A 26363-nucleotide genomic window follows, 5' to 3' on the forward strand; every position below is an offset into this window, starting at 1 on the left:
CTTATTTACAACCTCGGAAGGATAGAAGGCTGAGTCAACCTTGAGCCAATGAAATTTGAACTGCCAAACTGTTAGCAGTCAGCCATCACAAGAATTAGCCTGAAATACTGCATTCTAACCACTGCACCACCACAGCCCAATCCTGACTGATCATATTTGTTTGAATTACCACCATCTCAGAACTGGTGATACACCACTGCTGACTCTCATTAGGGTTGCACTTCCTCATTTAAGACATATGCACTATCTGGTCCCCTCCAAGTCTCTGCTTCTGCTTACAAGACAAACTTTGGCACAGGTATATTTAATGTGCTCATTGTACCCTTCCTGGATCAGGAGAACCTTAAGACAATTACTTATGTCCCAGTCACCTTGTGATTAGATTACTGGAATTCACTCTACTTGAGGCTGACTTTGAAGATCATCCAAAACTACAGCTGGTTCAAAATGTGGTGGTGCAGGCACTGAGCGGGGTGCTGTGTTATCCAAGTCTCACCCCACAGCTCTACAAGCTGTACTAGTTACCAGTACTAGTTACTAGTTACCAGTACTAGTTACTAGTTCCAGATGCAATTTAACTGGTGGCCATTACCTTATTTATTTATTTATTTATTTATTTATTTGTCAATTGCCTACAAGATAATAGGTATAAGTAAAAACAAAGTTATGAATACATGGATATATATAAGAAAAATTATATATATATATATATATATATATATATATATATTTCTTAAGTTTTCGTGGGTACTTACATGTATGGTATTCAGCTTCAGCTGTATACAGAAGCCTGATGATGGCAGATGAGATTCTGCCGAAACGTTGCTACAACTTTAAAAGCACAACCACAATGACGTGGAAAAATACCCGAACAAAGCTGAATACCATACATACATACATACATACATACATACATACATATGAAACAATAAGACAGGGTTGGTAGGCATGTTGGTGTACTTAGGCACACCCCCTACCGAAGTCTTAGGAAAGGGGTGAGGTCAATAGTAGACAGTCTAAGGTTAAAGTTTTGGGGGTTGGGGAAGAAACCACAGAGTTAGGTAGAGTATTCCAGACATTGACCACTCTGTTGCTGAAGTCGTATTTCCTGCAGGCAAGTTTGGTGCAATTAACCTTGAGTTTGTATCTATTGTTTGCTCTTGTGTTGTTATGGTTGAAGCTGAAGTATTCATTGACAGGTATTCATTGACAGACATACTATACTTAGATCGGATCGAAGGCGACGTAGTTCTAGGTTTTCTAGGTATAGAATTTTGAGTCTGGTGGCATAAGGTATTCTGCAATGAGTAGAGGAGTAGAGAACTCTTCTTGTGAAATATTTCTGGACTTTCTCAACTGTGTTAATATCAGATACGTAATGTGGATTCCAGACTGATGAGCTGTATTCAAGAATTGGTCTAGCAAATGTTTTGTATGCTCTCGTTAGTAGTGTGATATTACCAGAGAAAAAGCTACGTAGGATTAGATTAACAACTCTTAATGTCTTTTTGGCTATGTAGTTAGCCCTCTAGCACTTAGATCATTACAGATGAGTACTCCAAGATCCTTGACAGAGTCTAGATCATCAAAAAGGTGTTGACTATTCAGCCTGTATTTTATTTTCTGATTTTTTTTTTGCCAATATGTAGGACAGAGCATTTATTTGTTGAGATTTGAAGTTGCCATTTATTTGACCATTCTGATACATAGTCAAGGTCTTTTTGAGGGTAGCAGTATTGTCTGTGGTGTTGAATAGCTTTATGTCATCAGCGAAGAAAACACAGTTGCTCTTGATATGATCACAGAGGTCATTTATGAAGAGCATGAAAAGAATTAGTCCTAGAACACTGCCTTGGGGGACACCACTGTAGACAGGTACAGAATTTGATAGGACGCTCCCAATTTTTGGAAATTTGTTGTCTGTTTGACAGGAATGCTTCTATCCAGTTATGCAGGTGTCCAGAGATACTGTAAGATTTTAGTTTCAGGAGTAGTTTGTGGTGTACCACCAAATCAAAGGCTTTACAGAAGTCTATGTAGATTGCATCTATTGCTTTGCCCTGATCGGGTTGTGTAGTCCTTTTTTTTTTTTGCAGTATAAGAGTTGCAGATTACATGATAGTTTTTCCCTAAAGCCAAATTGTTTATTAGAGAGTAGGTTGTTTGTTTCTTAGTGGAGGATGATGGATTGGTTAATAATTGATTCCATGACTTTACAGGTGATGCAGCATAAAGAGATTGGTCTGTAATTTTCAACTAGGCTGGGGTCTCCCTTTTTGAAGATGGGGATGACCATGGCTTGTGACCATAGTTTTGAAAGGAGCTGGTCCTGAAGGATTTTTCAAAGATTATGCTTAGAGGTTCGGCTATGGCAGTGGGTAGCTTTTTTTAAGAAGTAGGCAATAGATAGAGATGGTTTTAGATGGCATAGTGCTGTTTCAACGTTGTCTTCTGTAAAATTGATATGTATTAGATAATTGTAGTTGTCTGTCGTTTGACTAGGAAATACTGGGCATGATCCATTGCTGTTTACAAATGCTGAGCCAAAGAATGTGTTAAAGAAGTTGGCTTTAATAGTGTCATCGTTGCAGTCTTTACCATTAGGTCTTTTCAGGAGTGGGATGGACCTTGAGTCTTTTAGTTTGCTGTTTACAAAATTGTAGAAAGCACAGGTGGAATTGGTGCGTAGAAGGTTTTCTTCTTTTTTAATGTGATAATTGGTGCATTCAGTTTTTATCTGGTGGCATAAATTTTTGTATCGGCTTTTGAAGTTGGCAACGTGACCAGATTTGTTTTTCCTCCAAAGTGATTTCTTTTTGGATTGAAGCTTCCTTATTGTTTTGGGTAATTTGTTTTTTCTGGTTTTGGGAGTTGTTAATGGTACATATAGTTTGATGAGTCGTAAAAATATGTTGTAATGGGCTTCTACAGTATTGCATCCAGAGAATAGAAATTGCCAATCAAGGGATGAGAGATCGTTGTCTATAAGATCATAGTTGCCTTTTTTGAAGTTATAATTGGGGATTCTGTCGTTGTGATGATATGACATAGGGACTGGCTATCTTCAGTCATCTCTGCTGAAATGATGCAGTTCATTCTTCCTTCCAAGGTTGGCAAACTGTGGATCCAGATTGTTGGGAGCAAGATGTTGACTCTGTAAACCACTTAGAGAGGGCTGTAAAGCACTATGAAGTGGTAAATAAGTCTAAGTGCTACTGCTATTTTTAATTTGTATACATTTCAGTCAGCTGAGATACATTTGGCTAAGCAACTAGGCTCTGCAACAATGCATTCTTTTCTCTACAGCTCAACTATTACTCACCAACATTTTGGGGAGGGGAAAGACTGTCATATTTTCCCAGCACCATCCACTTACACTGTTGAAAATACGGTAGCTAAGGGTCAAAAAATGGGATGGAGCCCAGAAGAACAGACTGATAAGCTAAAAATTCAGAATTAGCTGAAACTGATTTATAGACACAAAGTTCAATGTCCTAACTTTTAAAAGATTCTTTTAATTAGAAAAAAGACATAACAAGTATAATAATCAAAATTAAATTAAAGCCTATACCAAATGCTTATGACAATAGTATCTTAATAAATATGGATATACTATCAATATATTATGGTTGGTAACACTGTCAGCCAGATGTTTAGGCTAGATTTGGCATTTTTGTCCAGCTAGTGAGTCATTCCCAAGGACTTGAGATAGACAGATATTGCTGTTTAATAATGTTAAATGTATCATTGTAGGATGTAAGCTGTTCCAAGGAAAGCTACCTTTTCCAAGTGATTGATGGTGATTTTGTCAATGCCAATGGTGCTCCAGATATTTGGAATTGTAGTCAAGACACTTATTACTATTGGTATTACCTTTGCTTTCTTTTGCCATATTCGTTATATTTCTATTTGCAGATCTTTATGTTTTATTACTTTCTCTAGTTTTTTCTCTTCTTTTCTGCTGTATCCAGGGACTGCAACATCCATTATTCAGACTTTTTTGTCCTTATTGTCAATGATTGTTAGGTCTGGTATGTTATATAGCAATTTTAATTCTAAAGTCCCAGAGCATATTAGCTTCTTCATTTTTTGTTACTTTGTCTATTTTGTGGCCCTACCAGTTCTTACTTGCAGGCAAGTAGTATTTCTTACGGATACTGAATTGCACCATTGTTGTTCCTTTGTCATGCTGTTGCTTGTATTCAGGCTATGTGATTCTTTTGCAGCAGCTAATTAGGCAGTATTTCACCTTTTTTTTACAGATATGGCATTTGTGTCTGTTGCTATCTTTCTCAATTCTGACTTTGCATTTGTTCTTAAGGCTTGGTCTTATGCAGTCTGTATTAGCCCATCTGTCTCTTTTTCCAAGTTTCCTGTTCTTAGCCATTGTCAGGTATTGTTATTTGCTTTGCCTGCTCATTTTTATATGTTCTGGGCATTTAATACTTTGTCTTGCCATGTCTTTTTTATATTCTTCATTTGGTTTTTCTTGTAGGCCAGTTTGGTCTCTCCGCTACTCAGTAAGCCTTCAGGGTATGCTGCCTTCACTGCACCTTCTTCACTATCCTTTAGCTATTCTTCCAATGCCCAATTTACTTTTTCAACTGTCTGCTGTACTTGCAACATTCAACATCCACTTATTTTCCTTGGTAAGCAGAATCTGTCAACATAGGTCATGAAGCTATGATGAAGGCCATGATTCATTGTCATTATTTTCCTGTTGTTCCTATCCAGGGCTTTTAGTTCTGTTTTAGTCCAGTCCATTATTCCAGTATTTAATTATTGGAATCGCCCAGGTATTAATTGTCTTGATGGTATTTCCTCCACTGTGGTTGAACTGTAAGGTTTTCTAGGCTCTCATGACGCATTCACTACTTAACCTTCTTCTATGTGTGTGCTGGATAAGTATCGTGGATGATGCCCAGGTATTGATATTATATCCATAGGGTATCTTGATTCTTTCAGTTTTCATTATTTTCCCATTAAGTTGGCATATTTGTCCAATCTAAATTTCATTAAAATATCTTGGCTGTGTATTCAGATAGCGTTGAGCAGCAATTTCATTTTAGATCATGTTTTTCCTTATACTTCTGATCATCCATGTGAAGGAGATGAGATAGCCTGGCAGATGTTTTCTGAAGATATGCAATCATAAACATCAGTTCAAAAGATAGACCCAGGACCAACCAAAATTAAAGAGTACATGAGAAGATATTACCCTTGCCAACATTTTTATGTTTGTGTCACAATACCTTTATACAATAAGACAAAAATCAAACACAACAAACACACCAGCAGTACTAGTAAAGTTTTTATTTATAAGGTTGAAATTCCAGACACTTTTTGGACTTAATGGCTCCAGAAAAAAATGCAGATAACTCAGAAAAATAAAATTGAGACTGTCATATAACAAATCCAGCCAAAACAAACTATTAATGTATTTCTTCTGAGTTGAAACTACATATACAACATTCAAAGTTGAATTATACTAAACAAAATATGGAAAAAGAAATATCAATCTAACACTTCCATCATTTTAGTTTTTTCAATTAAAAATAGATCAGAGCAATTATTTACATATATATTGTTTCTCCAAAACAACTTTGGTTTATTTCTTATACTGTTTGTAGTTCTAGCAGTAATAGGATCCTCCTGAATCTTGATACTGCATGCTAAAATGTTTGCTACCCTATTAGCTTGTATCTTCTGTAAATCTGACAATATTTTTACCAATTTCATTCATAAAATCATTATAAATTCAGTAAACAGCACAGATCTATAACAGACCCTGTGAAGGAAGATGTTTTTTTTATACTTGATGGATTTTTCTTCCAGTTAAAAACTATCCACCGCTTTTCATAGGAGCATTGTTTGCTAATTTCCATTAATTATTCCAATAAGATATTTCAAGGAACTTTATTTTAAGACATCTTTGAGTCAAGGTTAAGTCTTGGTAACTTGCAAAGACATTTAGGCAATTTTCTTTATGTGATATAATATAGAAAAGTTTTCTTCCTTTAGGATTACTATAACCTTGAATTCTCAAGAAGTATCCAAGAAATAGTGTACTTCCAAATTAACCTATCTGATGGTTATTGAATTTAACAGAGGAGTTCTTGACTATCTCAACAGTTCCTTTAGTGACCGTTTAAAGTTATAACACAACTGGAAAAAGAGACTTATGACCCATTATAGGTATAGGCAACTGAAAATTAATCTAATAAATACATAAAAATTAACAGTGCAACCATATAGTGGGGCCCTAAAACTTTCAGGATCCCAGGGTCAGGCACCTAATTAGGTTCCTGAAACCTGACAAAAGGCCAACAGTCTCCTGACCTCCAAAGGAAGAATCTGCCAAAGGGCAGGGGCTACTGCTAAGAAGGTACACCTCCTGATTCATGTCATGGATATTCCTTCATTGATGGGATCTGAAGCATCCCCAATCTACTAGACAGAGACTATTGGGAGAAGATGGGTCACTTAAATAAGCCATGTAGGGCTTTAAAACTGGCAACCAGAACCTCAAATTGCACTCAGAAACACACTGGCAACCAGCGCAGCTCTCATAGTAGTGATATTATTTGTGTAATATAATTAATTAACTACCCATACAACTGCATTTTCCACCAGGTGAAGTTTCCAAATGCTCTTCAAGGGCAGCCCCATGGATAGCATATTGCAGTTATCCAAATGATAGGTAACAAGAACACGAGTAACTGTAAGCAAAACCCGCTAGTTCAGGAATGGGTGGAACTCATCCATAACTTGAAAGTGTGAAAAGGTCCTCCTAGCCATAGCGACTACCTAGTTCTCCAAGTAGGAACCACAAGCCCAAGATAACCACCAAATTGTGCACTGGGCCTGTCTGGGGCAGTTCTACTCTATTCAGTACCAGAGATGAAAGAACATTGTTCCCAGGTAGTCTAAATATTCAAAGTCATTCTGTCTTGTTTGGATTTAGTCAGAGCCCATTGCACTCCAACTAGGCCCTACAACTTCCAAACACTAGGATAGGACATCCATGGCATCACTCAACAGACCTGGAAATATATAGCTGAATATCATCTGCGTATTGATAGTATCTCAACTCAAATCATCAGATCACCTCACCCAGAGGTTTCAAGTAGATGTTAAATAAAAGAGAAAACTGAGTCCTGAGGCATCCCACATAATAGGACCCATGGGCTGGCTCTCTCTCCTCCTACCAATATCAGCTGAAATTAACCCTGGAAAAAAGAGGAAAACCAGCAGCATTATGCTTCCTATCCCCAACTCCCTGACCCGAGTGAAAATACTACCATGATTGATGGTATCAAACACTACTGAAAGCTCAAAAAGAGCAGAGATGGAAGTACTACCCTTATCCTCCTGCCACCAGAGATCACCCAAGAACACGATCTATGGTGTTTCAGTCCGAAAACCTGGTCTGAATCTTAACTGAAAGGAGTCTGGATAATCTGCTTCTAGCTAAAATTCATAATAATTCTGGCCCTGCTAGAGATAGAATAATATACTAACTGGTCAAATGTTACAAATGAAATAGCTGGAGCAGAGGTGGTATTCAGCAGGTTCTGACCAATTCTGGAGAAGCGGTAGTGGAAATTTTGAGTAGTTAGGAGAATCGGCAAATACCACCCCTAACTGGAGATTTTACAGTATTTTACTCCTGCCACTCCCACCAAGCCACGCTCACAGAACTGGTAATAAAAAAAATTGAATCCCACCACTGAGCTGGAGGGAGCAATATTCAATGTTCAAAACAGCAATCATTTTAGTGATGCGTTGAACAAAGCTTAATAATATCTCTCTGATAAAATAATTTGTTATAACTTATAAATTAGCTTTGAATGGACTTTATATCTGGTTCCAATTAAAAATAATGAAGATAACAGCATTAAATTAAAATATTTTATTATGACTTTTCGGATATCTATTATGTATCTTCAACCATGAAAATTGTGGCTCATTTTCCAGCTCTTAAAAAGTCCTGTCATTTTTCTTTAGAGAAGAAAAGAGGGGGGCATATTTTTTTAATCACAAATTAGAAACAAAAGTTTCCTAAGGAATAAAATCAGTTTAGTGCTCTAGCTGACTAAAAAAAATGGACAAAAACCATTTGAGGTAGTCAATTAAATTGATTTCTGTCACTGGGAGAAGATCCTGTTGTATTATAAGAGCAGGGCAAACCCTCAGAAGGGTAAACCGTCTCCATCCGAAGCATTATGTACCTCATGCCACCATGATGGTACTGATGTCCCTATGACTGCAAATTCCAAATATAGACACCTAAGAAATTCTTTTGCTTTTATACATTTAGTAAATCTCTGCACTGTCCACAGCAATATAAAGAAGAACATCCATGAATTTCTAAGAACATGAAAATAAAAGAGAACATAGGAAGGCAGGAATAAGGAATTTCATATCTTCTTAACACTTTTCTCCATTTTCATTTTTTGAACAGTAATACATGCTAATTATAACAATTTAGATTTTTAAAGGATTATAATTTTTAACTTTTTAACATACTATAAGCTGTAATATTTTCAAATTGTTATATATGCATGTATAATTTAGGATTATAAAGCAGAAATAATACAAAAGTGCAAATAGAGAAATTTTTCAGAAATTCCAAAGAAAAAAAATATTTCAGTATATGCCCTCCAGATTAAAAAGCTTGCAACGAATGTTTTATAAAGTATTTTTTCTCAAATTATTTGCAAATACAGTAAATATTTGAACATTTTTTTTGTAAGTGATCATTTTTATAGCCCATTGTTGGAAGAGATGACAGAAACTTCTATTTGACATCTGTTCTATTGGTGTCAATATAAATCAAAATCCTGATTTTGTAAAAAATAAAAAATAAAAAGAATATAACTGTTCAAGCCCTGTTCAATCTTTTCAAATAAAATTAGACAAAATCACAGAGAAAAAAACCTGGACATATCCGAATGAACAAATATTTTCACACGGCCTTCTGTGAACTGAACACAATCCAACCAGTCTGGCATGTTACACTGTTCTTCAAATGGAACACAAGGAAAGGTCTAGTCCAAAGAGGAAGAGATGAGTGTGCGAGAGCTAAGTGTGACAAGATCAGGCCTAAACTTGTTAATGACTTTTTGTAGAAATTTAGTAATAGTTTGTCTCCTGCAGTTATTTGCACCCTGAAGGGAGCAGGAAAAATACATTTAGACTTGAAGAGTTTTTTTGTTCTTAAACTTTTCCTTCTACAGTTTATAACTTTGACCAAAAAGTAAAACAAAGTATTTTCTAACTAGGCTTTACTTGAAAACATATAGAATATGTTACCTTCTCCAGTGAATGGAACACTTTTTTTAAGATGAGGTCTAAGTTGCTACCTAACTAACAAAAGAAATTCTTGAGGCGGAAACCTTTGTTTATCCAAATTCTTTTCTAAGAAGCAATAAACTATATTTCGAAATCATGGTAAAAGTCTTAAAGCAGAACCATTTCTTGCTATAAAACATTTGAAGTATATCACATAATTTTCATCCCTGGTAGTCTTATACGTATGACTTCCACTGTAGATAGTGAAGTTAGCGAAGATTATACTTCAGTCACCTTATTTACTGTAAGTAATTAATGAGATTAATTAATGGAACTCCATGTCCAATTACTTGGCTTCCAAAACATCACCTGTTAAGTTTTCTAGGCTGTCAGGCTTCCCTCAGGCATTTTGAAATCCTCATATATATATTTTTTGCTGATACTTGCCATAGCTGAGGAATTAGATGCTTATCAAATAACACTGATTAACACATTCATGAAAGCATGAAATGCACTGACAATGTTACTTAGTTTGGGTAATGAAATGTCTGCAAGAAAGCTACCAAGCTCAAAGCCCTCACAGATATATCTGCACACTTTTTGCAGATACCATCCTTTATAGAAATGCAGGACTTAATTGCAACTGAAGCTGTCATTTTCTTTATTTATTTTTGTACTTTCATTCACAGCTAAGGTTGATAGTTATTAAAGACATTTAATATTCTAACACTGGAAGTTTTTAAGAAGAGATTGGACAACCATTTGTCTGAGATGATATAGGGTTTCCTACCTAAGCAGGGGGTTGGACTAGGAGACCTCCAAGATCCCTTCCAATTCTGTTATTCTATTCTATTTTATACTGTATAATAAAAGTACCACATAACCAACAAGTAATAGCTAGCCTAGAAGTGATAGCAATTGATTTTTTGTTGTTTCTTTCTTCACAGAGTTTCAAGTGTAGAAAACCAACATGACAGTATTTGTGGATGAAATCACTTCAAATGAAATGCAGATACAGCTTTGATATAAGCAATAGTTAATTTCCCTGCAATATTTTAATTATAATCCTATTATATCAGACATAAGGTGTTTTTTAGTAACCAAATTCACTCATCCTATTGTAAAACTCACAAATTTAGATTTCTTCCAAAGTTATTTTTCAGCTAAAGACACCCAGTATCAACATCACCTTTTCTGCCCATTTAAAATTCTATTTCCATTTTCTCCAATTTACTGAACCAGAGTTCAAATGAAAAGAAGTTTTCAAGTCAGTAATGTAAATGTTAATCCACACATCATAAATTCATAAAAAGAAATTTCTGCTCTTCTGAGAAGCTACTTAAGTGAACTATTTTTATATTATTCAATTGAACTAATTATTGTCATTCTTCAAGCCATGAATCCTTCAAAGAATATGCTCTTCTTAAGTATGAATATATTTCTGAAAATAGCATAGAATTCTTGAACAAGGACAATATTAAAGAATTATAGGTAGCTAATAGCTCCTTTTCTCATATTTCTCTAAGAAGGAGGGGTCATCTTAGTACAGAGCCCTGAATTCTAAACTTCTTTATACAGTACATATGTGTATACTTTGCAAAGTGAAGGCATAATTATATCAATTATAGCATGTCTGATGAGATAAGCAGAGGCATCCCAGGTAAGCTGTTTAATACTTCTTAAAATTGAAGGTAGTCTTTCTCATAAACATTTTTTTAAATTCTTATAATATACTGTAAATTCTTGGTCATGAGACTAAGTTCAGGGATCTACCAAATGTAGATTTAGATTTCACAGGAGAGTAATTTAGAGAAAATAAGTTGTACAGACAGCAAGGAAATTAACTTACAATAATTATTGTCTTTTACTAGACTCATTGCCCAAATATTATGGTAGGATTGAATAATTACAGTTCTTATTCCAGGAGGTGGAATCTCCAGAACACATGGCTAATAAAAACATTTTGATCAAATTGTGACTAACCAGGGAAAACACTTCAACATATCTCAGAAGTAATAATTGCATTAATCCATTGGTAGTAAGCACAGCTGTGCTAGAAATGCTGCTACAAAAATATTTAGCCATAGAGGGAGGGCGAGAGGAACAGATGATTCTAAAAAGAATGCTGCCCTATAAGAATTGCAGGTAAAAGCCCATAAACTCTGCAGTATCATAGTCTGAAAATAATAAGGCAGAAAGGCCCTATTCTATACATTGCATTGAATAAAAATGCAGCCGTATGGTGAAGTGCAAATATGCTGTACAATAAAAGAATGTCTGATATAAACCATACATAAACAAAACACTTGTGTTTTCTTCTTCTAACAATCTGAATGTGATGGTGAAAGATCACAGCATATTTTTATAAGAATTTGTTTAACTCACTAGGGAAGAACAGAAATACAAACCCACAGAAAATATTAAAACACTAACATGAAATTAAGCAAAAGTAAAACAAATATGTTTAGAAGTAGCATATAACTTGAACTAAAACAAAACTAAATGGAACAAAGCTTCTAATTTATCAAAAAGTCTTGGTTAAAGGCTCGTTGCATATAGGAGTACTAATGTTTCAGCATTACAATTAATAAAGTGAAGCAATATCTCTATTTACAAAGTCTGCACTATTACTATTAATCTTCTCATTACTCCTTATCACCCATCCCCTCCCACTTGTGACTGTATGACTATAACTTTGTCGCTTGTATCCTATATCGTTTCCTAGAATGATTTGATTGCTTATTGTACCCTATGACTATTAAGTGTTGTACCATATGATACTTGACTCTTGATGAATGTTATATTTTCTTTTATGTACACTGAAAGCATTTGCACCAAGACAAATTCCTTGTGTGTCCAATCACACTTGGCCAATAAAAAATTCAGTTCCATTCCATTCCATTCAATTCTGTTCTATTCTATTCTATATCTCTCAGACATTGAAGAAATTAGAGTCTCCCAAAAATCATTCCATGGTAATTTCACAAGATTTGTGCTGAGCAGTATAAGACACATCACAACCTTCTTGTTTCATGTGAAACTATTTGTGTGCCCATATGTCAAAATTTCAACTTGTAGGGCTAGTCTATTTGCATGCTGGGAAATATGCGTATATGTAGTACAGAAATAATGAGGGCTCAATGCAAAAAGATAGAAAATACTTTTAAAATTAATAAAATTATACAATTTATTTTCAAACAGATACCTGAGGTATAACAAGAGCCTATCTTTTCTCACTGCTTTAAGATAAAATTAAAATAATTAACCAATTGTAGTGTTCCCCTGCACGCCAGCCTCTCAAATTTCTCATTCATTTCTACTCTTCTACTTTCAAAATGAATGTGGCATCTGGATAGCTATGAAATTTCCAAATACATTCTGCACTGAGATTCAAGAATTAGGTACCCTATCTGGGTGGTAGCTCTTCAGATAACACATGACTATAATATTAATAATGCATTATAAATTATTAGAGTGAGTCTACTTAAAACTAGCTGTAGTGTTTAAGTCTAATTTAAACCAATGAAACAAGTAAGTAATAAATAATGTAAATCCTGCTTCTAACGAGACTGGCAAAATAGTCTAACATGTCAGTCAAGATGGCCTATGATAAACATATTGGATATACTATCAGTTCTACAATCTTTTAATTAAGCCACCAACATAATAATCATTATTACTGCTGCAGGAATAAATGAGATTTAGAGATTTTTTTTTACCTCAAGCCTACAGAGCTTGTGCCATCAGGACAATAGCAACTTATGCTATTTTCACCTTTACATTTTCTTACCACAAAATCTCTGTGACTTGATTCGGTAGGTTGAAAAGAGTAATACAAGCCAACATATAAGACAGAATATGTTATATACATGAATTCAATTGTTTTCTTTCTTATCAATGAAATTCTATTTTTCTGTTCCGTGTGTTACTACATGAAAACAATTATGACATTTTGGGGGGACAATACAGTAAAAGCGGCCCCCCAACTTTTTGGGCACTAGAGCCTGGTTCCTTGGAGAAAGGCTATTTCCACAGACTAGAGGGGGTATGGTTTTGCATCATGCCTGCATCCCATGGATGGGTCTTTGGTTGTTTGTGCAGACTGGTTGCTGGCATGCTGCAGACTAGTGCTGGTCTATGGACCCAGGGTTGGGGACCCCTGTTCCAGGACATGTTTAACATCCTAGTATAGCCTACAACACCAAAATTCCTTGTTCTTCTTCTTTTCAAGCTTCTGAAGTGAAGACAACATCATCTGTGTAACAACTAGCTGGGATTAAATGTGTATCTTGTATTAGTTCCATAAAACATGTAATGTTGGAAATTGTTTTCACATAAACTTTTGAAAGGAAACTATGAGATTTAGCTTATAGTAACTACTATTAAAATAGTTAATATTATTAGATAATATTGTATCACTGGGAGGAACATTCATTATTATTTGGTACATATTATCAGATGAAAAGTGTCTTAATTTGCCTGGATGGATGCATGAAAATCACTTTCACCTAACATTCTTCCATTGGCAGAAACTAATATTTTCTTATTCTTATTTGTTCCAAATGTTTCTTTTCAATGCTTTTTCAATTAAAATAAAATTGTAATAATACTTACTCCCAAAATTCCATGACTGGAGAAGTAGCATTATGCAAATATTGTTCAGTGCAATTGCTCATATTAAGTTTCTGAAATTCCACACAATGTTCTATAATGGAACAAAAATATTATATAACATTTGCCTTATTTTTTTATGGAGGTAATGTATTTTAGTTATTAATTCCCATTATACCATTCTTTAAATATTTTCTCTTTGTCCTATAGAAATATAAGATTTAAAATTTCTAAGGGTAGAAACAGATTTTACAAGTGAAAATTAGGGAGTTATATGCTTTGCAATTCAAGTGTTTATAATTTAATTACTGGCTTGAGAATAATTTGTTATAAGCAGCAACCTAAAAGTTTTAATCTGTTAAGGGAGAAAGTAAGCATAGTTATACTGGTAAAGCTGATGTTCTGAAATTGAGAAAGAAAGAAATTTTTTTCATAGGTAAATTGATACATGTACTAGCTGGATAATATTCAATATTAAATAAGATTTCTGAAATATATGCCAAAAATTACTGAAGTTCATGAACATTCTTGGATTTAGCCGAACACTATAGAGCTGATCAAAACCCCAAAGCTATTTAATAATATAAGAATGGTGATAGAAAATTTCAGTTCTTAATAAAATTAAACTGTTACAGAGATGAGATAAAATGCACCGTCAGTCCATTGCAAAAGGCAGCTTCACTCAGAACAGCTTACATCCTGCAACAATATCTGCAACACCATCAAACATCCACATCTGCCTGGAAGGACTCAATAGGCAGACACAAATGGCAAATCCAGTGTAAACATCTGGCTGACTGTATGATGAACCATTTAATAAATTATTATTATTATAATTAAAATTATTATAATTACTATTATTATCTCACTTTTGTGCTAGTACCTGTATTCCACTCATGACCACAGGTTGCCCAGGGAAGCTCCATTGTGAAGCAGTTAAATAGATAAAAAATAGCCCATGCTAAAATGATGATATAGTAAACATTCAAATGTGCCTCAATAACCTGGGTGGCATATCCAATCCCTGAAAAATATGGAAAGTAATGTTTTTAACCATAAATGGAGATAAAAGCATCCGCTAGATAGCAAACAATCTCAATGCATACTTGACATAGTTTCTAAAACAGAATCCCCCAATTTTGAGAGTCTAAATGTAGTAGAAGTTTGGATGTCTGAAAGGCAAAACCTAGCTGACCCTGAAAAAAGGCAAGCAGGGATAAATAAGTATTGGGATGGGGGACCATCAGGAAATCCCAAAGCTACAGGCTAGACTGGGAACAAAGCAGGAGCTGAGAAGCACAATGCACCAAAATAAACTTGCATTGAAGATTAGGCTGACCCAGGAAACAGTTTTTAGGTCTTTTTCTGCTTAGCAAATAGACACTATCCAAATTAAGAATACAATAGGTCAATTTTTAAATTATCACTTTTTCCAAATCCTTTTAAGGTTTGGCACAAGATATTAAGCTAACACTCATTTGTAAGGCAAGCAAATATTTCAACGTTCCAGGCTGCAAATAGGTTGGAAAACTGAAACAATGACTTTCTGAAGAAGCAAATTTTTGGGATCCCCCAAATTTATACCTCAGACTCTTAGGTTGCATTTTTTAGTACTTGGATGATGTCAGTAAACACAAAAAGCATTCATGAAATCATTGTGCATTCAAAGGCAATTAGACGACTACTATATATTTTGTTGTCATTATGGCAACAAGATTTGAAGTGTTTTTTCCATTTTGAATGCTGAAAATTCAGTCTACTGTAAAATATTTTCGATAGTCGTAAAGGTGCTTCTGTGTCTATACTCAAAAATAGTTGAATATCTATACCAAGGAAAAATGAATATGATGTTTACCTTCAAACAGTGGGCAAACTTTTCTCCAGCATGTAATTCCTCCTTCGCTAGTATATTGTCCCAAAGCAGTCTCCAAGAAAAACACTGGTATTCCACAGAAAACGAAGAAAATGACATAGGGTATAAGGAAGGCACCTAAAGCAGACATTGAATAGATATTACTAATGAGACCTAATTGTTTAGAAAGATAAAATTAAACATTTAATTCCATGTATGCAATTGTTTCACAAGACTACTATCCATAATACAAACAAGATACAAGTTTGAGTGCAAAATTAAATATTTCAATTTTAGTTAAATTTTGAATAAAATCCTATGCAACTTTTTGATTATACACTACTATTTACTTACAGATACACAGGTGATGCTTATCTTTAGCTGGCTGGCAGATTGAAAATATGTGTGAAATTTTATCAATTTCATATATATAAACATCATAACTTTTCATGTTGGAAAGGTATTTCCAAAATATCAATGCAGAATGCCAGAGGATATGAGCTCAAAAGGTGTGATTTCAGATAAAAAAAATCAAGTCAATCAAATATTAATCATTAAGTAAATATGATGAATTTGCTAAACTTCTTAAAATATGGAAGATTTTTTAAATAATATGATTTAATGAAGCTATAATATATCCACTAGAAAAACTTCATGACCGTGCAATAAATAACAGTAATTTTAATCTCTACCAGCAAATCCTACTTAAATCTACTCAAAAATCAATCTGAGTTGCATGCAATTCATTACCATACAGAGCTGAAACCAATATATCTTTTTATAAATAGATATTAATTTCCTGTTTTAAATATAGACACTTGAATGGTGCATACATGCTATTAGAATGAACTTAAAATGACATCTTTGTAGTGAGTTTATAGAGTGTTTATTGCAATGGATTCTACTTTCACTAGAAACTAAAATTTGGAAATCAGATATTGATGGTTATAACGTGTGTAGATATGTGTAGTCCATTACTGATTTCTGCTCATTAGTAGCATTCATCATACAAAAAATGTGTTATGAAATTTTGCTTCACTGGAATTTAACCCAACAGAGGTCATGAGCATTAGATAATTTTATCACGCTGATTTCTATCATTACTCAAATGACAAAGTGTCAAAGACAATGCATCAATATATGAGTATGTCCTCTTGTGGAAGACATGAATAATTCCTCATTGTTAGGATTGACTCAATAATGAATATCTCCAATATTCCTTTAAAATTAAATTTCACTGTATTAAGTTCTTACAAACTGTATTCTTAAGTTCTTACCAACTATTTCACTAAAAATAAGTGAAGTTACTAGACACTGAGTTAACAAATATATAGTTAATCCTACATAATGTATATTTTTATAATTATGTACTTTTCCAGTAAAACAATACAGTACATTAGCATATCTATGCTGCTTTCAAACTAATTAATAAACATGCTTAGATACTCTTCTATCTGTGGCATGCCACAGTACATATACTACATTTGGATCAACTGCATAATCTTAACTGTTCAGTAAAAGCACTTTTATTTTACAAATTTGTTTTATTTTTAGCTTTGCTTTAGAGCAGGGGTCTTCAGACTTGACAGCTTTGACTTGTGAACTTCGACTTCCAGAATTCCTCCTCCAGTCATGTTAGCTCAGGAATTCTGGTAGTTGAAGTCAACAAGTCTTAAACTTGCCAAGTTTGAAGATCCTTGCTTCTGAGAAACGTTGAGTATATCCTAATGCATGCTATTCCAATTTTCCTAAAAAATTTTTTTGCTTATTTATAGCTTGGTTCTCTAAGCCCAATTTGTCACTGGATGATATACAAAGTTAAAAGTGTGGGCCTGGGAAGCATTTTAGGAAGGACCTTCCTAATATTCCAGAGGGTAAAAGGAAAAGAAGGTAGAAATACTTTCATTCTTGCATGATTCTTTTGATGTAACTTACAATAAAGATAGACGTAGTACTGTATTTGTCTAGATTACCTTGCCAGGCTAACATAATCCTATTCTAGATTTCAGAACCTATTCATTCCTACTGTAAAAGGTGTCAAATGCTGAAAACCAAAAAGATAAATACAAGATTTCTTGAAATAATGGAAAGGAGTTAACCCACTCAAATGCAGGTAGAGCCTTTGGCCAATAGCACTTTCGTGCAGTTCCATCTTATGTGCCACTTGTAACTGTTTCTGGAATGGGAGACTTCACTGACAGACATTATCAATTCAATGATTTGATTATTGCAACCCACTTTACATATAAGTTGCTACTGAAACTTTAGCTGGTTCAATATATAACAGTCTATTTAGTTATGAATGCTCCTAAGTTTCCCCATGTGAAATCTATGCTGTGGGAACTTGTTTGCCAGATTGCTTCAGGATACAATCTTTAAAGCCCTATATCAGGACTGTCAAATGCATCACATGCTGGCCATGCCCATGCCCGGTTTAGCAAAGGGGGAAGTCCCGATATGTCACATGAGGCCATATGACGACAAGAGTTTGACATTGCCACATGACGATGTGAGTTTGACACCCTGCCCTGCATGGTTAGACTTTCCATTATCTTGGAGGTGACCTACCCTGGATAAAACCCTGTTCATCCAATTTGGACTGGAAGAAATGGCAGGCAGAAGGAATGTCATTTTGAGGGCCATTATGATTGAGCCTTCTCAGTGGTTAACACTTTTCCTCATTTTTAATGACTTTTCCTTCCATGCTATATTTCTGAACAACGGTGAAGATCTGATGCTTCAGGATTACTTCATAGGTGGGATGTATTCTTGCAGAACTCCTGAGATGTGGATGCATTTTTTTGTGATGTAGAGAGCACGGTACTGATTATAATTTCCTTGTGGTGTTTTTTTAATCATTTTTACTGTAAACAGATAGGAAATGTTCACCTTTCTGATTTCTGACAGAACAGAAATCTGAACAAATTAAATCACTTAATCAATAAAATTAAGATTTCAACCTGGCATCTTCCCAGCTGTGGTGCTGTCTGAAAATTATGGTTATCGTAAGCCAATACACATTTGACAGAAGTTGGGGAGCTGTGCCACAAAATGGAAAACAAATGGGGTATGGGGAGGTTTAGAAGTTGGATTGTGACATATCTGAACAATGGCAATTAGATTCCTTTGAACACTCAATCTATTGACAGTCTGTTGTACCAATATATAACAATCTGTTGATTTACTTGATACCCAAACTGGATCTCCTATCACAAATAATGTTTCACATTGTAACTTTTTCTTAAGTACTTGTATATTTCTTCATGAGCCATCACTATATTCAGAAAGGATGCTATTATATACATGATCAGACAAAAATGAATTTTACTCTTCATCCTAGCACAAAGCCTGATAAGAAGAAAATGCAAATGCAGCCTTTAAATCAGTGAAGACATTTGGTTCACTGGAGTTTCCTGAATAAAATATTCCAAGTGAGTTATTTCCCTTATTTAAACAATAGGAAAGATACATGTAATACATTGCTATTCTGAATAAAACTATACATTTCTAATAAATTGCACATCTAAATATATTTAACTGAATAGGGTCCAAAGTGTAAAAAGTCAAACAGAATGTATTTGCTTTCACTGTACACTTATAATTATTTTACTAATACATCTAAACTGGAAAATGAGGGTAATATGGTTGATCAGCTAATATAAAATAGTTAGCCATGTAGCATAAAAATAACTTGCCTAGGTTCTGCATCATAAAATAAAAGCACAAAGAATAGACTAGCAGTCATCAATAAATGCAATTAAACAGAAGATCTCACTTCATCTTGATTTCCTGCCACCGTGAAGCAACAGAAGGCAATACAGAAAAGTAAACACACCTACACACCATGTTTTTTTTAAAAAGTAGCAAAAGCAACAGGCCAAATATATGTTGATATTCTCATTTCAGCAACAACATAAATTCCAGGACAACATTATCAGCAGAAAAACAACAGTGAAGAAGCACCTGAACAAATTATTTTAGCCCCATGAACTTTGGAAGTATGAGGATTTAAGCCAAATTTGAACTATTGGTCTCAATTTCTATAGCTAACATCCAGATCTAGGAAGAATCCAAATATGGTGGACCTCAATTCCCAGAATTCAAAGCTAGCACAGTTTTGTCAAAACTGGGAATGCCTACAATCTGTTTTACCACAATCAATTCAACATAGCATGGAAAAATGTTCTCTTAAAAACAGTCAAACGCTCTTGCAAAATCCATGAATGAGTTGCAGAATTGCATTATAGCTCAATTTTATACTTAACACCAAGGGGAAAATGAAATATCCAAGGGAAAATATATTGTTGTGTAAAAGACTGACATTTCATTGGTAATGGGCTAACTTTTTTTCTTTCCTTATAGTTTGTTTTTCAATACCTGCCATTCTCTTTTTTGCAAACTTGATACTAAATAGCCACAGCATAATCTTTCTTTTTGGTTATCCTATTTCCAGGGGGATGATGGAATTTATTAATATATTTGCCATGAAAGTGATGGCATTTAGCTTATACTGACATTTTACCCTACATTATATTATTTGGAGTATGGCTCACAATAACATATACCAAAAAATATCACAGTTCATAAATTTATATCCTTTCCTTCATTATAACCCACTTTAATGTCTTTTATCCAATCTTCTACAGTGTCATGTCATGACCACATACTTAATTTATCATGCTCACCAAAGTTCAAAGAGTTGGAAGTACTAATAAAGCTTCTGACTTGCTTTCAAACAACATCCATCTGATAAAATAAGAGTATGACATGTAAATATTTATTTTCTAAGAAAATAATAACTCCCAAGAGATTCTGAGAAGTAACTTGTGCTCTATCTTTAATAAGCAAAACAGGATTAGACCATTCAATTTATACTGGATGCCAATGTAATCAAAACATTCCTTTCTGTAGACAATATGGCTACAAATTAAATTCTACACAGAATTGTACTTAGTGTTGATAGCTCGTTGATAGCGCATACTGTTATTCCTAATAATCCAGAAAAAAAAATCTAAGTAACTGAATTTAGAGATGACTAATTAATTGTGAAGGAAAACTGAGAAAATTAAAACTATCAACACTAGCCCTTGTTAAAGAAAACCGTACAGTTTGCAAAATGAAGCGTGTACCACAGGAAGCTTTTAATACAACCCATTTTGCATTGGGTCCCAAACCAATCTAAGTGCTCATAAGCCTCTTCATTAATTTGCACTGAAAATGAAAATGAATAACAACCATTTGCTCTAAATTGAATGCAATTGGCAGGTCTTCTTGTCTTCTGTCTGAAAAGGACACCCATTTCAGACAGATGAGTTTTATGCAAGAATAGTGTTTGAAGTCTGTGAGTTGGTATAAAATGGCTCATTATTTTAAAAGGTCCTATGAAATTAACCTGTAGAAAGTTAAGGGGAGAGGCACAGAGATAGGGATTTTATTTATTTAGAAAAAGAACAGTTTGAGACTTTGCCATTTTTGCTTGGATATCATTAACTCGATCGGTTTCTTCTCCATTCCTCTTAAAAGCATTTGAACTAAAAGGAAACCTATGCTAAAGTTCTCAGCTGATTGAAAAGTAAAAGTGTTAATCACAAAGCAATTCCCTGCTTGGAATTTTCTTTTTTTTAAATGCTTGAAGGAAAATCTGTTAGAGTTGTCTAAATCTTGAAATTCTGAAATGGCTTCAGGGGTAACTCTTTGCTTTGTGGAAGTCTATCTCTGCTTACAATAAAATGTTCTTCTGATCATTGTAAATTTGGAATTTACTGAAAGCAGATAAGAATCAAATTTGCTATCCAGAACAGATTTCCTACAGAGGAGGTTGGGTTCTAAAGCCAGCACTTAGGATTGCACTGTGAGTGTCACATCAAGCAAACTCTATGTATACCTGTTGCTATGACTTACAGAAATAAACCTTCAAATGAAAAAAATAAATGCTAACTTTACTTAAAGTTATCTATTTTAAAAATCTAAGTTTGTTCTGAAAATGTTTAAAGATTTGATTTTATTATTCTTGTCATGTTTATATAAATGCATTCATGGGAACATGATTGACACATATGCACTCTTCATTTTAATATACCATCCTTGTTCAACATGCAGTTGATGAAGCTGCTGTTTGCCATTAATTACAGGCTGATAATGGGCTTACTCTTGTCTAATTTTTGTCTGCAACTACTAGAGGGAAATATTTCACCTAAAATTTAGTCATCTTTCTGCATACTAAAGTACTAATCATCCACTTTCAAAGGATCACAAAACCATAAGTACAAGTACAATAAGCCAATCCATCTCTTCTTTTATCACCTGCCCTTTCCTTTCCCCTGTTTGTATATCTCTCTCTTAAATTCCATTCCATTGTTTGGTAGCCTCCTGTTGCCTAAATATTAACCCACCACGATTAACGCCCCCTTTCCCCTTGCATTAAGTAAATTCAATGTTTTAGTTGGTGGGCAAAGCACGTGCAAGCTATGCACTTAAGACAGGATGCCATCTTACCTCCTCCATTTTTGTAGCAGAGATATGGGAATCGCCACACGTTCCCCAACCCAATAATCTCCCCTGCCACAGATAGCACAAATTCAATTTTATTGTTCCAATGGCCTCTTTCGTGCACCTTCTTATCGTTGCTGTGGACCAAATTGGTGCTGGAGGCTTCAGGATCCGGAGCATCTTCGGGTTTGCCATTAATTACAGGGATAGCCTTTTCAGCTGTCATGACTCTCTCTCAAGCCTGGAGAAGAATATAAAGACAGGAGGGAACGGGAGTCAAGGGATGCCTTCTGTAACCGCTTTCCTCCTTGGACCACAAACGGTCCGCTTTGCATCTTCATAAAAGGACCCCCCCCTCCCTCCAAAGGCTCAGGAGATGCTCTGGCCAACTTCGCAAGATCAGACACCTGCTGATGATGGGCTCGGGGCGACTTGAGTTGGGAGAAGTGAAGAGCGAAGCGGGAAAGCCTACCTGTTTTTCCTCTCCCCTCCCCTCACCGCCCTGTACCAGGAGCCCAGCTTTCCAAACCTGCCCGACCTGACTCCGCCGCCTTTCCAGACGAGGGGAGAAGGCCAGCTTCTTCCAGTGAGCGCTACTCACCCAGGACGCCGGCCGCGCGCTTGGCTCCAAGGAAGAAGAGATCGGCGCTGGTTCTGCGGCTGCCGTCCACCAGACCTTTGAGCGGCCCTGGCCGTCCTGTGGCACTGATGCCTGGGGAGGGAGGGAAGGAGGGAGGGAAGAAGGACAGGCGAGGCGAGGTGAGCTGAGGCAGGCGGCCGCGGCGGAGGCGGCAACCAGCGGTGAGGAAAAGGCTCGTGATAGGCAGCGGCGGCTTTGCCTTCTCTCTCTCTCTCTCTCCTTCTCCCTCTCCCTCTCTCTCTGCGCGCTGTTGCTGCCCGGCTGTAAAAGCTGCTCCGCTCCGGCCACGCCGCACAGCCGAAAGGGATTTGGACTGCTCAGCCTATGCGGAGGGAACGTGCAACAACTCCCCCCCCCCCAACACTCCCCACTCCAGCCCACCCCAAGCCATCGATCCCCTTGCCTCCGCCCCGCTCCTTGCCTCTGTCCCACCTCCTCGTAAACTATCGGCGCGGGGGGGAGGGCTCCTCCCTTACCTACCTTGAAGGGAGGGGGTCTGCCTACCTACACGCGACCGCGAGGCTGAGCGCGCAAAACGTGAGGAACCCACGGGCGGTTTAAGGGAGCTGCATTTGTTCGAGAGGAGAGAGGCCGAGTGACGGCGGTCAAGGAGGAGACAAGCCTTCAGTTGTGCCTTGCAGGCGGTGGGAAAGAGTTCAAAGCCCGGATTCACTTACCCCACCCCGCTCTCTGGGCTTTTGTCCCAAAGGTGCTTTTTTCAGACAGAACCAAGGGAGAATCACATCTTCTCAAACAAAGCTTGCTCGCTCCCTCCCTCTCTCCAAAGGTGCTTTTTCAAAAGGCAGCTGGACTTTCTGGGTTTTTTTCTTTGAAGACATTTCACTTCTCACCCAAGAAGCTTCTTCAGCTCTGACTGGATGGTCAGTAACCTCTTGAAAATGCACCTTTGGGACAACCAGGACCCAAGAATCTCCATAGACATTTCTCTGGGCTTTTGTTCTTCTGGACTGTAAATAGCGTCTCTGGGTCAGAGGTTGCCTAGAACCAGAGGAGGGAGAGCACTTTTGCTGGGAAATATTTAGGATGTAGCTTGAGAGGAGAAGACCTTTCTTCCCTTCTCACTGTCAGCCAAATCCTGCCTGGTGAACCAGAATCTTCCCTGATATCTCTCTTGGAGAAGGGAGTGGTGGCAGGACCCCCAGAGGGATGCCATGTGATTGCTTTGCCTCCTTTCCAGGTGTTCTCCTGATCTCTTCCTCAGCAACTCAGATGATCTGTTTAGCTTTGAGAAGGCAGCAGGAAGAGCTGGGTTTGAATGGACAACCCATATGGAAAGGAACAAGCCATAGAGTACCCAGGGGACCTACACTTCTTTCTGCCATGCTGGATCATGTGCGGATTGGGAGTAAATCCAGGGGTGGACTTCAAAAATTTTAGCAACGGGTTCTCTGCCCAGTTGCTGGGTGTGTGTGGCCATGGTGGGTGAGGCCTAGTCAGCCTCCTGCACCGCAGCGGGTGGGGGAGCATTTTTCCTTCCCTGGGCTCCCAAGGCTTTCCTTGAGCCCCCAGGAAGGCGAAAATGGCCTCCCCAGGCTCTGAAGCCTCTCTGGAAGCTGGAAATTCTGGAAGCTGGAAATATGCCTGTCTCCAGCCTTCCTGAACTTCTGGGAGGCCTGTCTTTTTGCCCTCTCCAAGCCTCCGCACACATCCTGTACTTACCTGCATCCAAAACAGGCCATGTGGGGACTCCTGGGAGGGATGGGGTGGGCGAGGCCAGCCAGAAGTGGGATTTGGGGGTTCTCCAAATTGTGCAGAATCTTAGCTAGAGGATCTTCCAAACCCCTGCGAACCCACAGCAGCCCACTCCTGAGTAAATCAGCCCTCAGATTAGACTGGGGTAAATGAGCCATCTATAGGCAGACTATAAGGAACCATGAGTAAGTGACCAGCAGCTGGATTCAATCACAGTCATCATCAGTGCAGAATGTTGAAAGTTCTAAAAGTTCTAAACCAGGTTAGGGAGAATTCATCACACAATCTATGTGTTCACTACGAATTAAGTGGCCCATAATAAAGGGAGGACAAAGGGAGAGAGAAAGTAGGAACAGCAACTGTCTTCTTTTGTCTATACCTTTCTTGCTGCTACCTTGCAAAGTACCAAAGTCCTGAGAGAAAATGTTGAAGAGGGTAATCTAGCTGAAGAATTGCAGTTCCTTTCTGCAGTCTTTGATTAAGAAACAAGATATTGCTATGTATATGTTTATTCTTTGAATTCATCCTTATATAATCCATTGCTTTACCTTCAAATTTAAAAAACACAGCTTAAATAAAAAACATATTGTACCAAATGAGTGCTTAATGTTATTTGTTGGAAAGCCCTAGGAAGGAAGGAAGGAAGGAAGGAAGGAAGGAAGGAAGGAAGGAAGGAAGGAAGGAATACAGAATAGAATTCTTTATTGGCCAAATGTGATTGGACACACAAGGAATTTGCCTTGATGCAAATGCTCTCAGTGTACATAAAAGAAAAGATACATTCATCAAGAGTCAAGAATGATAAGGTACAACACTTATTAATAGTCATAGGATACAATAAGCAATCAATTCATACTAGGAAACAGTCAATATACATCATAAGGATGCAAGCGACAAAGTTACAGTCATACAGTCACAAGTGGGAGGGGAGGGGTGATGAGGAGTGATGACAAGATTAATAGTAATAGTAGTGCAGACTTTGCAAATAGTTGAACAGTGTTGAGGGAATTATTTGTTTCGTAGAGTGATGGCGTTCGGGGAAAAACTGCCCTTGTGTCTAGTTGTTCGGGTGTTCAGTGCTCTAGAAGGAAGGAAGGAAGGAAGGAAGGAAGGAAGGAAGGAAGGAAGGAAGGAAGGAAGGAAGGAAGGAAGGAAGGAAAATCCTGTGACTAGAAGTCTGAAAGGATTTGCAGCCAGCCACCTTAGAGACTGAAGAAGAAGAGAAAGACCATGTCCCATATTTCTCTGAGGAAATAGATATATACTGTAGATGATACTTGTAGATGCTACATTTTGGCTCCTGCAATCCATGGAAATAAACTGTGAGAAAGGCATATCTAAGGGATGGAATTCAAATAATTTAAGAATGTAAAAATAAGACAGTTTATAGAAGGAAAGGGAACTAATTATGTGAGATATTGGTAGGAATAAAAAAAATATAAATAATACATATCCACTGTGTTTGGTGCAACTATGGTGGGCTGAATTGATGGACATTTGCCTGTCCTGCATACTTGGAGCTATTTAATACAGAAGCAAATTGTGTGCGTCATTAATGTCACACATGAATGATCAGGAAAGGCGTACTAGTTGTAGTGCTTTGATAAGCATAATTGTATAATATGCATAACTGAAAATTTTATCAGAGTGGTGCTTTACATTTGAATGTGCCGAGAATATCTTAGATGTATACCCATCAATATAATGTGTGACATCTTTCAGTACGCACAACTTGGTTTTATTCTCACAGCTACAACCAGCTGT

The 26363-nt window shown here is 36.5% G+C and overlaps 1 protein-coding gene across 4 annotated transcripts in view; it reads right to left on the bottom strand.

The window, feature by feature from the left end:
* Window positions 1–23177, bottom strand: part of SLC6A11 (solute carrier family 6 member 11) — a 112045-nt gene extending 88868 nt beyond the window's left edge. The window contains exons 1-5 of one of the 4 annotated variants that reach the window (XM_087923942.1): window positions 22848–23177; window positions 22253–22487; window positions 15761–15895; window positions 14789–14929; window positions 13909–13999 (exon numbers count right to left, since the gene is read on the bottom strand). In XM_087923942.1, the coding sequence (XP_087780068.1) occupies window positions 13909–13999; window positions 14789–14929; window positions 15761–15895; window positions 22253–22472 (587 nt within the window). In that variant the 5' untranslated portion in view covers window positions 22473–22487; window positions 22848–23177. Of the gene's footprint in view, window positions 1–13908; window positions 14000–14788; window positions 14930–15760; window positions 15896–22252; window positions 22488–22779 lie in introns of all 4 variants that reach the window. The other 3 variants (XM_087923943.1, XM_087923944.1, XM_026724405.2) reach the window with 3 other exon arrangements.
* Window positions 23178–26363: the final 3186 nt, after the last annotated feature.

The sequence above is a fragment of the Pseudonaja textilis genome, chromosome 2, assembly GCF_049901715.1.
Source record: "Pseudonaja textilis isolate UNSWEBS1 chromosome 2, rPseTex1.2, whole genome shotgun sequence".
NCBI classification, from domain to species: Eukaryota; Metazoa; Chordata; class Lepidosauria; order Squamata; family Elapidae; genus Pseudonaja; species Pseudonaja textilis.